At 42.1% G+C, this 14,045-nt stretch overlaps 1 protein-coding gene across 1 annotated transcript in view; it reads right to left on the reverse strand.

Annotated features, from left to right (window-relative positions):
* Positions 1-12,804, reverse strand: part of LOC311239646 (uncharacterized protein) — a gene marked incomplete at both ends in the record, with an annotated part of 23,766 nt that extends 10,962 nt beyond the window's left edge. The window contains 3 exons of the mRNA XM_084328029.1: positions 11,900-12,060; positions 12,242-12,334; positions 12,685-12,804. Of these exons, the coding sequence (XP_084184155.1) occupies positions 11,900-12,060; positions 12,242-12,334; positions 12,685-12,804 (374 nt within the window). The remainder of the gene's footprint in view (positions 1-11,899; positions 12,061-12,241; positions 12,335-12,684) is intronic.
* Positions 12,805-14,045: the final 1,241 nt, after the last annotated feature.

Raw genomic sequence — 14,045 nt, forward strand, 5'->3', positions numbered from 1 at the left:
GTCCTCCGACTGACTCTGAAGCTGAAGGTTCTTCCAACACCTGGAACGTCCTCCGACTGACTCTGAAGCTGAAGGTTCTTCCAACACCTGGAACGTCCTCCGACTGACTCTGAAGCTGAAGGTTCTTCCAACACCTGGAACGCCCTCCGACTGACTCTGAAGCTGAAGGTTCTTCCAACACCTGGAACGTCCTCCGACTGACTCTGAAGCTGAAGGTTCTTCCAACACCTGGAACGCCCTCCGACTGACTGTGAAGCTGAAGGTTCTCCCAACACCTGGAACGTCCTCTAACTGACTCAGAAGCTGAAGGCACCTCGCATGGCCGCCTCCGCCGTCGGTGTGTGAATGTGTGAATAATGAACATAGCATGAGTTGTAATAAAGCACTTTGGATAAGAGAGAGATATATAAATACCGTTAATTTACCATTTTACCATGCATGGAATTTTATATTTAACGCTCCTTATTGCATTTTGAGACCATAACTGGGATATCAGCTAATGTCAGGAATATGAAAACACACTCAATGACTGCTAATGAGACACACTGGTGGGTCATTTAGTGGAGGTACAGTAGATCTATTTCACATTAGATCCAATGATTAGACCATTCCCTACTACTGCACGGCTCTGTTATCTAATCTGTTCGGGGTAAGGGCCCTCTGATGATGTCATTAATCTGCGCCCTGGTGCGAGGCTGAACACTGGCTCTAATTTGAGCAAAGGGTAATTTGTCAGAATTTAAGTTACTTAAGTTTTACAGCAGTTTGCCAATTCCACTTAGGCAAGATTTAAGACTAAAGGCCCTCCCATAGTCGGGCGGAACTTACGCGGACCGGACTCCACGGAGGTCCGCGCATACTCAAAGCAGACTCAAAGCGGACTCAAAGCGGACTCAAAGCAGACTCAAAGCGGACTCAAAGCGGACTCAAAGCGGACTCAAAGCGGACTCAAAGCGGACTCAAAGCGGACTCAAAGCGGACTCAAAGCAGACTCAAAGCAGACTCAAAGCAGACTCAAAGCGGACTCAAAGCAGACTCAAAGCGGACTCAAAGCAGACTCAAAGCAGACTCAAAGCAGACTCAAAGCAGACTCAAAGCGGACTCAAAGCAGACTCAAAGCGGACTCAAAGCGGACTCAAAGCGGACTCAAAGCAGACTCAAAGCAGACTCAAAGCAGACTCAAAGCAGACTCAAAGCGGACTCAAAGCGGACTCAAAGCAGACTCAAAGCAGACTCAAAGCAGACTCAAAGCGGAATCAAAGCGGACTCAAAGCGGACTCAAAGCGGACTCAAAGCGGACTCAAAGCAGACTCAAAGCAGACTCAAAGCAGACTCAAAGCAGACTCAAAGCGGACTCAAAGCGGACTCAAAGCGGACTCAAAGCAGACTCAAAGCAGACTCAAAGCAGACTCAAAGCGGACTCAAAGCGGACTCAAAGCAGACTCAAAGCGGACTCAAAGCGGACTCAAAGCGGACTCAAAGCAGACTCAAAGCAGACTCAAAGCAGACTCAAAGCGGACTCAAAGCGGACTCAAAGCAGACTCAAAGCGGACTCAAAGCGGACTCAAAGCAGACTCAAAGCGGACTCAAAGCGGACTCAAAGCAGACTCAAAGCAGACTCAAAGCAGACTCAAAGCAGACTCAAAGCAGACTCAAAGCGGACTCAAAGCAGACTCAAAGCGGACTCAAAGCGGACTCAAAGCGGACTCAAAGCGGACTCAAAGCAGACTCAAAGCAGACTCAAAGCAGACTCAAAGCAGACTCAAAGCAGACTCAAAGCAGACTCAAAGCAGACTCAAAGCGGACTCAAAGCAGACTCAAAGCAGACTCAAAGCAGACTCAAAGCAGAATCAAAGCGGACTCAAAGCAGACTCAAAGCAGACTCAAAGCAGAATCAAAGCGGACTCAAAGCAGAATCAAAGCGGACTCAAAGCGGACTCAAAGCAGACTCAAAGCGGACTCAAAGCGGACTCAAAGCAGACTCAAAGCAGACTCAAAGCGGACTCAAAGCGGACTCAAAGCAGACTCAAAGCAGACTCAAAGCAGACTCAAAGCAGACTCAAAGCAGACTCAAAGCAGACTCAAGCGGACTCAAAGCAGACTCAAACCGGACTCAAAGCGGACTCAAAGCGGACTCAAAGCGGACTCAAAGCGGACTCAAAGCGGACTCAAAGCGGACTCAAAGCAGACTCAAAGCAGACTCAAAGCGGACTCAAAGCAGACTCAAAGCAGACTCAAAGCAGACTCAAAGCAGACTCAAAGCAGACTCAAAGCGGACTCAAAGCGGACTCAAAGCAGACTCAAAGCAGACTCAAAGCAGACTCAAAGCAGACTCAAAGCGGACTCAAAGCAGACTCAAAGCGGACTCAAAGCGGACTCAAAGCAGACTCAAAGCAGACTCAAAGCGGACTCAAAGCAGACTCAAAGCAGACTCAAAGCAGACTCAAAGCAGACTCAAAGCGGACTCAAAGCAGACTCAAAGCAGACTCAAATCGGACTCAAAGCGGACTCAAAGCGGACTCAAAGCGGACTCAAAGCGGACTCAAAGCACTCAAAGCAGACTCAAAGCAGACTCAAAGCAGACTCAAAGCGGACTCAAGCAGACTCAAAGCAGACTCAAAGCAGACTAAAAGCAGACTCAAAGCGTACTCAAAGCAGACTCAAAGCGGACTCAAAGCAGGACTCAAAGCAGAATCAAAGCAGACTCAAAGCAGAATCAAAGCAGACTCAAAGCAGACTCAAAGCAGACTCAAAGCGGACTCAAAGCAGACTCAAAGCAGAATCAAAGCAGAGTCAAAGCAGACTCAAAGCAGAGTCAAAGCAGAGTCAAAGCGGACTCAAAGCGGACTCAAAGTGGACTCAAAGCAGACTCAAAGCAGACTCAAAGCAGAGTCAAAGCAGACTCAAAGCAGACTCAAAGCAGAGTCAAAGCAGACTCAAAGCAGACTCAAAGCAGACTCAAAGCAGACTCAAAGCAGACTCAAAGCGGACTCAAAGCAGACTCAAAGCAGACTCAAAGCAGAGTCAAAGCAGACTCAAAGCAGACTCAAAGCAGACTCAAAGCAGAGTCAAAGCAGACTCAAAGCAGACTCAAAGCAGAGTCAAAGCGGACTCAAAGCGGACTCAAAGCAGAGTCAAAGCGGACTCAAAGCGGACTCCAAGTGCGAAGTTCCAATTTTCTAACTGCGCGGATGTCCACACCGCTCACTTGGTGTCTCACAAAAGGCTGCTCTGCGTTTTGGTCGACAGCGACCTGCATTTAATGTGACACCTATCTGAATTTACTCTGAACACTCGCTCCGTGCCGAGAGAGAGTAGGGCAGGATCATGGTTAAATGGGTAGGAGTGTTGAGTTCATTCATAGTTAAAGACAGTAGAGATTGAGTACTTTATTATCTAAAGATGGTGAGTTAGAGTGTTGTGTTCATTCATAGTTAAAGACAGTAGATGTTGAGTACTTTATTATCTAAAGATGGTAAGTTAGAGTGTTGTGTTCATTCATAGTTAAAGACAGTAGAGGTTGAGTACTTTATTATCTAAAGATGGTAAGTTAGTGTGTTGTGTTCATTCATAGTTAAAGACAGTAGAGGTTGAGTACTTTATTATCTAAAGATGGTGAGTTAGAGTGTTGTGTTCATTCATAGTTAAAGACAGTAAAGGTTGAGTACTTTATTATCTAAAGACGGTAAGTTAGAGTGTTGTGTTCGTTCATAGTTAAAGAGAGTAGAGGTTGAGTACTTTATTATCTACAGATGGTAAGTTAGTGTGTTGTGTTCGTTCATAGTTAAAGACAGTAGAGGTTGAGTACTTTATTATCTAAAGATGGTGAGTTAGAGTGTTGTGTTCATTCATAGTTAAAGACAGTAGATGTTGAGTACTTTATTATCTAAAGATGGTGAGTTAGAGTGTTGTGTTCATTCATAGTTAAAGACAGTAGAGGTTGAGTACTTTATTATCTAAAGATGGTAAGTTAGAGTGTTGTGTTCATTCATAGTTAAAGACAGTAGAGGTTGAGTACTTTATTATCTAAAGATGGTAAGTTAGAGTGTTGTGTTCATTCATAGTTAAAGACAGTAGATGTTGAGTACTTTATTATCTAAAGATGGTGAGTTAGAGTGTTGTGTTCGTTCATAGTTAAAGACAGTAGAGGTTGAGTACTTTATTATCTAAAGATGGTGAGTTAGAGTGTTGTGTTCATTCATAGTTAAAGTGGAGGTTTAACAACAATCTCTGGCATCTTGAGTCATTTCTTGTGATATGTCACATTCACAGTGATTTAGATTAACTTCAAATCTGTCAAATACATGAAATACATGTCAATTATCATGGTGCTATCTCGTTCAAAATCAAAACGTCTTTAATACTGCCGCAAGGTACAATCTTTGGATAGAAAAATATACAGTATATATATTTTCGTAAAACATAATGTATATATATTGTGGGTGACGGAATAGAACAAATCCATACCTTTGCATGGATCCATGACGGTATAACTTCATATTTCAGTATACCACCCAGCCCTTAATATAAAAACAACCTTAGGAAATATGAATTATAGACCTACTGGTACATTGTATACACACTGAATGTAGGGTGTGTCTGCAATAGCAGAGACATGACAGAGAGGCTGAGCGTGGAGCTCAATAACACCCCCAGGTTTTCATTTTTAAATAATGTTTTCGAGACTCATAATTGGGTTATAAAGACTCATAATTGGGTTATGAAGACTCTCAGAGGCTTCGTGGGGAAACAATAGACTCCACTTAGTGACGGAGCTTAGGCGTGATGAAAGGGGGAGCGCTTGATTCGTGCCACACCGACACCACCCACCCACCCACCCACACATGTTGCCAGGTGCTCCACATTCCACCTGAGGAGGACACACACACACACACACACACACACACAGACACACATACACACAGACACACAGACACACACACACACACAGACAGACACAGACAGACACAGACACAGACAAACATACACACACATACACACACACACACACACACACAAACACACAGACATACAGACAGCCATACACAGACATACCCACAGACATACACACAGACACACACACACAGACACACACACAGATGCAAATGCATGCACACACACCAGACATACACACACATAGACGCACCAGCACACACAATAACAGACAAATAAATTCACACATACATGCACACACTGACTCAAACACACATGCACAGGTACACATTCCCAGTGGCTCATTAGCGTCTGTGCCTGAAAGAATATAGTGTTTAATGGAGGATTATAATTTCAGGGTGATAATATGCTTCTGTTCCCCGAGTGTTCAAGGTGGTGACATATCATTACTGCTACTGTGAGAGTAGGAGAGAGAGAGAGAGAGATAGAGAGAGATAGAGAGAGAGAGAGAGAGAGAGAGAGAGCGACAGAGAGAGAGAGAGAGAGATACAGACAGACAGACAGACAGATAGAGAGACAGATAGAGAGACAGAGAGAGACAGAAACGAGAGAGATAGACAGACAGATAGAGAGGCAGAGAGAGACAGAGAGAGACAGAGAGAGGGAGACGAGAGATAGAGAGAGATAGAGAGAGAGCGATAGGGAGGGAGAAGAGATCTACACAGAGAGAGAGAGAGAGAGAGAGAGAGAGAGGAGAGAGAGAGAGAGAGAGAGAGAGAGAGAAGAGAGAGAGAGAGAGAGAGAGAGAGAGAGAGAGAGAGAGAGAGAGAGAGAGAGAAGAGGGAGAGAGAGAGAGAGAGAGAGAGAGAGAGAGAGATGAGAGAGAGAGAGGAGAGGAGAGAGAGAGAGAGAGAGATCACACACTTGAGGCTGGAGGTGTTTCACAATTTATGAATAATATTTATATATATTTTTAAAACTGATCATTGACATCATCATCATTATTTAAAATCAGAACCACCACCATCACTATATAGTTCTCTCTCTCTCTCTCTCTCTCTCTTTCTCTATCAAATTCAAATTCAAATAGGCTTTAATGGCATGAAATATTAACATACTTATTGCCAAAGCAAGTTCAACATACAAACAATAACATATATATTAAGCAATAAAATATCATAATATTAGTAATAACAGTAAGGACAATCAACAAGAAACATATTAATTTACAAAATAGTCACTCGATCGGGTAGTCATTACTTACTTACTTACTTACTTACTTACTTACTTACTTACTTACTTACTTACTTACTTACTTACTTACTTACTTACTTACTTACTTACTTACTTACTTACTTACTTACTTACTTACTTACTTACTTACTTACTTACTTACTTACTTACTTACTTACTTACTTACTTACTTACTTACTTACTTACTTACTTACTTACTTACTTACTTACTTACTTACTTACTTACTTACTTACTTACTTACTTACTTACTTACTTACTTACTTACTTACTTACTTACTTACTTACTTACTTACTTACTTACTTACTTACTTACTTACTTACTTACTTACTTACTTACTTACTTACTTACTTACTTACTTACTTACTTACTTACTTACTTACTTACTTACTTACTTACTTACTTACTTACTTACTTACTTACTTACTTACTTACTTACTTACTTACTTACTTACTTACTTACTTACTTACTTACTTACTTACTTACTTACTTACTTACTTACTTACTTACTTACTTACTTACTTACTTACTTACTTTCTTTCTTTCTTAACCAGTTATACGACTTGTTTAACCAGGTCTTAGACTTTAACCAGTTAAGACTTTAACCAGTTATACGACTTGTTTAAACAGTTATACGACTTGTTTAACCAGGTCTTGACTTAGACTTTAACCAGTTGTAAGACTTTAACCAGGTCTTAGATGTTAACTTAAGGGAATCCTCACGTCTCCCCCTGCCTCTCTCCTCCCCTCACGTCTCCCCCTGCCTCTCTCCTCCCCTCACGTCTCCCCCTGCCTCTCTCCTCCCCTCACGTCTCCCCCTGCCTCTCTCCTCCCCTCACGTCTCCCCCTGCCTCTCTCCTCCCCTCACGTCTCCCCCTGCCTCTCTCCTCCCCTCACGTCTCCCCCTGCCTCTCTCCTCCCCTCACGTCTCCCCCTGCCTCTCTCCTCCCCTCACGTCTCCCCCTGCCTCTCTCCTCCCCTCACGTATCCCCCTGCCTCTCTCCTCCCCTCACGTCTCCCCCTGCCTCTCTCCTCCCCTCACGTCTCCCCCTGCCTCTCTCCTCCCCTCACGTCTCCCCCTGCCTCTCTCCTCCCCTCACGTCTCCCCCTGCCTCTCTCCTCCCCTCACGTCTCCCCCTGCCTCTCTCCTCCCCTCACGTCTCCCCCTGCCTCTCTCCTCCCCTCACGTCTCCCCCTGCCTCTCTCCTCCCTTCACGTCTCCCCCTGCCTCTCTCCTCCCCTCATGTCTCCCCCTGCCTCTCTCCTCCCCTCACGTCTCCCCCTGCCTCTCTCCTCCCCTCACGTCTCCCCCTGCCTCTCTCCTCCCCTCACGTCTCCCCCTGCCTCTCTCCTCCCCTCACGTCTCCCCCTGCCTCTCTCCTCCCCTCACGTCTCCCCCTGCCTCTCCTCCCCTCACGTCTCCCCCTGCCTCTCTCCTCCCCTCACGTCTCCCCCTGCCTCTCTCCTCCCCTCACGTCTCCCCCTGCCTCTCTCCTCCCCTCACGTCTCCCCCTGCCTCTCTCCTCCCCTCACGTCTCCCCCTGCCTCTCTCCTCCCCTCACGTCTCCCCCTGCCTCTCTCCTCCCCTCACGTCTCCCCCTGCCTCTCTCCTCCCCTCACGTCTCCCCCTGCCTCTCTCCTCCCCTCACGTCTCCTCCTGCCTCTCTCCTCCCCTCACGTCTCCCCCTGCCTCTCTCCTCCCCCCTCCTTTCAAAAGAGACCAGACACATGCTGGGTTATAAGTATAAAGTATAATAAATTGCAGATTACTTTGGGTAATCTGCAATTTTCAGGTGTTTTCTGATAAATGTGCCCGTCAGTTAAGTATAGCATCGTCCAATAGGCGAAGCAAGACGCGAAGCCAGTTTGAAATATAACAGTCCATGGCTTGGTGGGACATAACAAGTATAGTAGTCGTAGTATATAGTATATATAGTTGTTTATATATTATTTACATTTTATTATTTTGTTTTTCTATTTGCAGAGATGAAAAGGGGTTTGCCAGATGTGTTGTTCAAACATCTGAAGCAGCTGAATAAAGACGAACTAAATGATTTCATATGGTACCTCACTCGGGGTGAGGACGAGCTCCCAGAGATAACACGTGGTGATCTTCCTGAACACTCCCCAGTTTGTGACGTTGTGGATAAGATATGGCAGACCCATGCAGATGGTGTGTCTGTCACCTGTAGGATTCTGAGGGACATAGGTCGAAAGGACCTGTCTACAACGCTGGCTAAACACATAGTATGAGATAGAATGTTAGATGTCAGCTTTTTGGTAGATACTAGAGTGTGTATACACACATAGATTAAAGGCACACACATAGATTAAAGGCACACACATAGATTACAGGCACACACACAGATCTAAGAGGATTTGACAGATAGATGTGAAACAAAGGTCCCTTTTGATAAGGGACAGCTAGGCTGGGCTCATGTTGGGTTTCGCCTCCTGGGTCTTCTGTCTTCTAGGTGGAAGAGCAGGAGGGGGAGGATCCTATTGTTCTCCAGCCAGACTGGTTGGGGCCCAAAAGCTCATCTATTGTAATAGTGTAAATCAGCCCTGTGGTTGAAGCCAGCTCAGAAGAGCAGTTAGAAGTTGAGAGTAGCATTGGGGGTGGGCAGTTCAAAGCTTGAACTGATTGGCCTAGAGTTGTAACAAGGGAGCTGTTAAATCAGAAATGTTTGCATATATTGTATTTTTCACTTGTTGTACCATACATGTCATATTGTGTTGAGTTCTGGGGGAATGTTTATAAAACAAATATAGATCCTATTATTAAACTACAGAAAAGAGCTATTAGAATAATAAACAAAGCTAGTTACCTTGAATCGACAAATCCATTATTCATAAAGTCCTGTACATACAAATGTGTAGATATGGTGTACATAAAAACCTTGGAAATCATTTTCCGTGCTAAGAGTAAAAGCCTACCAGTTTGTATTCAATGTCTCTTTCAACCAAGAGAAGGAAAGTATAATTTAAGAGGGTTATGTATTCTTAAAACATGTAAAAGGTAGGAACTAATGTAAAAGCTAGATGTGTTTCAATTTTGAGAGTTAAATTGTGGAATAGTCTTAGTGACGGGTTGAAGTTGTGTACTTCTCAGGGGAGATTAAAAAAAGGATAAAATAATTCAGGAGTACAGTTTTGAGTAAAACATCAAACATTTGTTTTTTCTTTAAAAAAATTATATCTTGCAGCATATTTTAAGTTTTTCTTTCTTGTATTAAAATATATTTAGTTTTTAAGAATTTGTAAAGGATAGGCAAAAATAAGCATGTGCTTCAGCCTATTCCTTTTTTTCAGTCGTTGATTTTGGATTTTGTGTGTGAGCTTGCCTCACTACATTTGTGATTTTCTTTTCTTTTTTCTTTTCCTTTTGTAAGTCCACACGGGTGTGTTTGATTTATCTGTAAACAAGACCAAAAAATTTACTTCATTCATTCATTCAGTTGTGATGAAGTGAGGGATTCTGGGATTGTAATGGGATGAGGGACTTGGTATAAAACTGGGGAACACAGAGAGAGAGGAAACAGTTGAACGTAGTATGTTTGGAGATTGACCAATTGAATGTATGTGTCTTGATCTGAGCCTTCCTGATAATAAACAACACAGACGAACACAGAGGTATGGGTTCTTACTTATCTTGATGTGATTTATCTAGAAATATCTACAGCAAGAATTTTAGGTGTCAGTGAAACCAACATTGAAATCTGGTTAGAAGTGGTGGAGAGAATAAAAGCTAGCATATGAAGTGTAGTGCCTGGTTAGAAACGAAAGAAAATGGATGGATTATCCAAGTGGGGGTCCGGGGGGGTGAGCGAGCAAGAGCATATAATATGTAGGGTTTAAGATAGCAAGTATTAGGTATATATCTCGTAAACTACATTTATAATGATTCAAATGGTGATTTCATTGGATGTTTACTGTTAATGCTTGGGAGTCTAATTTGTTGTTATGTTTATGTTTAAAAAATAATAAAAAAAATATATATAAAAAAAAAAAATGATAATAAACAACACAGACGAGAGAAGTGGTTCTTGTCCTTCTTCTACAGCCGTAGATCTTTGTCAACGTTTTGGAGCTGAAGTACTGAAGTTCTTATTCACTGTAAATAGTGTGACTAGTGTTTACTTAAAAAAATTAAGGCAACAAAGGGACACGTCATATAATTGAATACATTTTAATCACCTAAGTTTGATTAAAATTGATTGAATAAGTGAACTAAATTTAAACCAAAAACTTAAGTGCATGTTATTAATAATAACAGTTAAGATGTGTTGGATTTAGTAATAACATGCCAAATCATGAGTTAATATAGCCCAACATTTTAAGTAAATTTAAATCAATTTCCCTTGTGAAATCGAGTTGTACTTGCAAAGAAAAATGTGGCTATATTAACTCATGATTTGGCATGTTATTACTAAATCCAACACATCTTAACTGTTATTATTAATAACATGCACTTAAGTTTTTGGTTTAAATTTAGTTCACTTATTCAATCAATTTTAATCAAACTTAGGTGATTCAAATCTATTCAATTATATGACATGTCCCTTTGTTGCCTTAATTTGTTTAAGTAAATCTATTAAATTATATGAAGTTTCCCTTAGTTAACTTATTTTTTTTTAAGTAAACACTACACAGTAAATTTCGCAGAGTAAATTTTACTCAAACTGAGTAAAATGTACTCAGTTTGAGTAACATTTACTCTGCGAAATTTACTGTGTATACACATTATTTACAACACATGGCAATTCTTATTTACCTGTATCTAAATGAATAATGCAAATATGTTTTAATTGGCATTATAGGACTTTACATCTATTCAATAACACTGAATGTCATTGTTCTCATAATTTCTTCATTTCTATACCCAATATCATGTATTCTTGCGGTGCTTGGTTTACTTGAATTGGGTCAAGAGATTACCATGAATATTAAAAAGAATACCAGGTAAACATGTATTTATGCAAAATCAAAACATGTTTTTATTGCAAGTTTATTGCAAGTTTAAACATAAAAATTAAGCACAACATAACCCCACACCCCGCCACTTGACCTTTCTTAAGCCAGTAGCTTATTCTTGAGGTTGGTCACTTTTGGAGACAGCCTTGTCCAATCCAGCTCCAGGAAGAGTTTCTGGAAGACTTCGAATGTGTACCTGAGACCAAAGAGAGGAAGAAAACCAATGTCAGGTGCTTAAAATGAAATGGACAACAGTCTCACAACATTGTAAATGCCCCAACACTTGACCTTGCCTCACCCCACAAGGTAAAGTGCACACAAGGTGCACATTATAAACAAACTGTTCTGTGCCAATATTCAAAACCATGAAGCCTCTCCGCTCAAATGAGTATGGCTATTTGGACAAATCTGAGATGAAACAATTACTTACAGTAACCGGATCACTGAAACTCACATTTAACCAGAACTTGAAGGAAACAATGTTATTTTTGACAGTGACTTTTCACTTTCACGCTGCAAGGGTCACCTTTCTTACCAGTATCTTATTCTTGAGGTTGGTCACTTTTGGAGACAGCCGTGTGCAATCCAGCTCCAGGAAGAGTTTCTGGAAGACTTCGAATGTGTACCTGAGACCAAAGAGAGGAAGAAAACCAAAGAAAATGGCATAAATAATCCAGGTTCACTCAAGGTAGGTTAGAAAAATGTAAAGGCCTTTAATTCTGTGTACCTTAGTTCCTTGGGATAGGCAAGATTCACTGCATATGCCAACCCAACTAACATGGAGCAAGCCCATGGGAAATTAGCCAGAGCAGTCAGAACTTTCACGCCCTCTATGACGATACCAATGTCGTCGGGACCCTCTGATGTTTCCTTCTTGATCGTGTAGATTTCTGTTGTTTGTACAGCAAGGTCCTGTGACACACCATCTCCATCAGCATCCTGAAAGGGCAAGAAACTTTAGACTGTACAGCCACAGGAGAAGGTCCTATAATTGAACATCTCCCAAATTCCTTCCTTCCAACCTTTGGACAAGAAAACCAATGGCCGTATTCACAAAACATCCTCAGGCTTAAAGTTGCCCCCAACCCTTTTCTCTCTTTTAACATGTGCTTCAACTTACATCATACTCCTTTAAGAGCTGATCTGTAGATTCCCCAAGGTACATCACCAAGCCCCGAATGGCAACATCTCTGGTGATGTTGATGCTCAGAGCCTGAAATGACACAAATAATCATTATTCTTCAGTATATTGCAGTGTGGAGGATGTGAGCAACTGCATCAACCAGTGGAGTTCTCAATAAGCTGGTCAAATAAGAGTCCATCTCAAAATAAACAGAAATTAACCAAATACAATTTGAAAACTATTTTCCAACCAGGTGCCCCACATTAACCAGCCGCCAACTGTGTATTTAAAAGGTCTGCAACTATTTCATACTCTTTGTTGTAGAGAGAATGACAAGCGAACAATACCTGCTGTATATTTCATATAAGCAATGATATTCCAGCAGTTTGACCACAACATCCCTGAAAATATTAGCAAACAGAAAAGTAATTGAAGAATACCTCAAGTAGGATAGCCTTCAACCTCATCCCCACGGCGCCACCCTTGGACTGGAAAAGGGCCAACAGCTTGGGAGTGTATTCATCCAGCTTGGACATGAACTGTGATTCAAGGTGCACCATTGTGATTCTTTGAAACTCATCCTGGAGCTGAAAGACAAAAAGGAACATAGCATTGAAGCCTCAAATGGTACAAGTACATTTCTAAAAACTGTATAACCATGAAATAAATAAAAACACAAAATCCATCCTCCTCACCATCACTGGCCTCTGGTAGGCTTACATCAGAATGGTCAACAGTTTGATTATGGTGACTTGCAAACACGTCTTGCTTAAAATCACTCAAAGAATAGCCTATATAGCTTCTGTTTTTGTGTTTGAGAAATGTATTGTATATATTTGTGCAAAAGTCACAACCTAAATACACAAAAGACAGTTTCGTGCCTCTTCAGATGCCTTCCAATATGCTGAAAGTAGTCCTTCACTGTAGGACAATGCAGTAGCGGCTGGTGCTGTCCCAGCCTTGTGGTTCGCAGCCGGGGGTTCACGTTACTAACGTGACGTTACTTACGTGACGTTAGGTCGAGTTGAAAATGTAATGCTCTGAGATGCTCTGGAGCAATCTCTCTCTCTGTCTCTCGGATCAATCCAATCAAATGATTAACACATGTATATGTTGTCATTTTAAACAACTCACCATTCATTCATTATGCATCAGCAGCAGCTAAATTAATGTTATAGTTCACATCACAACACAGCAGCGCATTTTGAACCGCTAGCCTATTATCGTCTCAGCAAGCACAGTCAATAATTTCCGTAGCCGCATTTCTCGGAGACAGCTGTGTAGTGAGAGCGAGAGAGAGAGAGAGAGAGAGCGAGAGAGACTTACTGTTTAGTTGAAACGTCCAGGGCGGGCTTGATAAAGTGTATAATCCACTGTTGATGTATATCCAGAGACCACTGTCCACTGTCCAGACTGCATCCCCCATAATCCCATATAGCTTGTTAGCCAAGTGTTAGCTGCTGTTAGCACCACACAACACAAGTACTTTGATGATTTCTTTGTAGACTGCAAAGTGCAAACTACCTGGCGTTCTATCGCCATGCTCTAAGACAAACTCTAACCTTAACCAACTTTGAAAGAGTGCCTAAGCTTAATATAACTCACGCTCAGCCTCTAAGACAAATAGCTGCAGATTCACGACACAACCTATGATCACAAGTTCACAACAACACAAGTTTACACAACAGAAACTGGCATCGGCCAATCAGAGAGCGTCTCCGCGAAATGCGGCTACGGAAATTCTTGACGCTGCTGCTGCCTAGACCGCTTCAAATCGCGCCCGGATTCCAACATAATAGTC

Source organism: Notolepis coatsorum, assembly GCF_963971535.1.
Source record: "Notolepis coatsorum genome assembly, chromosome: 1".
NCBI lineage: Eukaryota > Metazoa > Chordata > Actinopteri > Aulopiformes > Paralepididae > Notolepis > Notolepis coatsorum.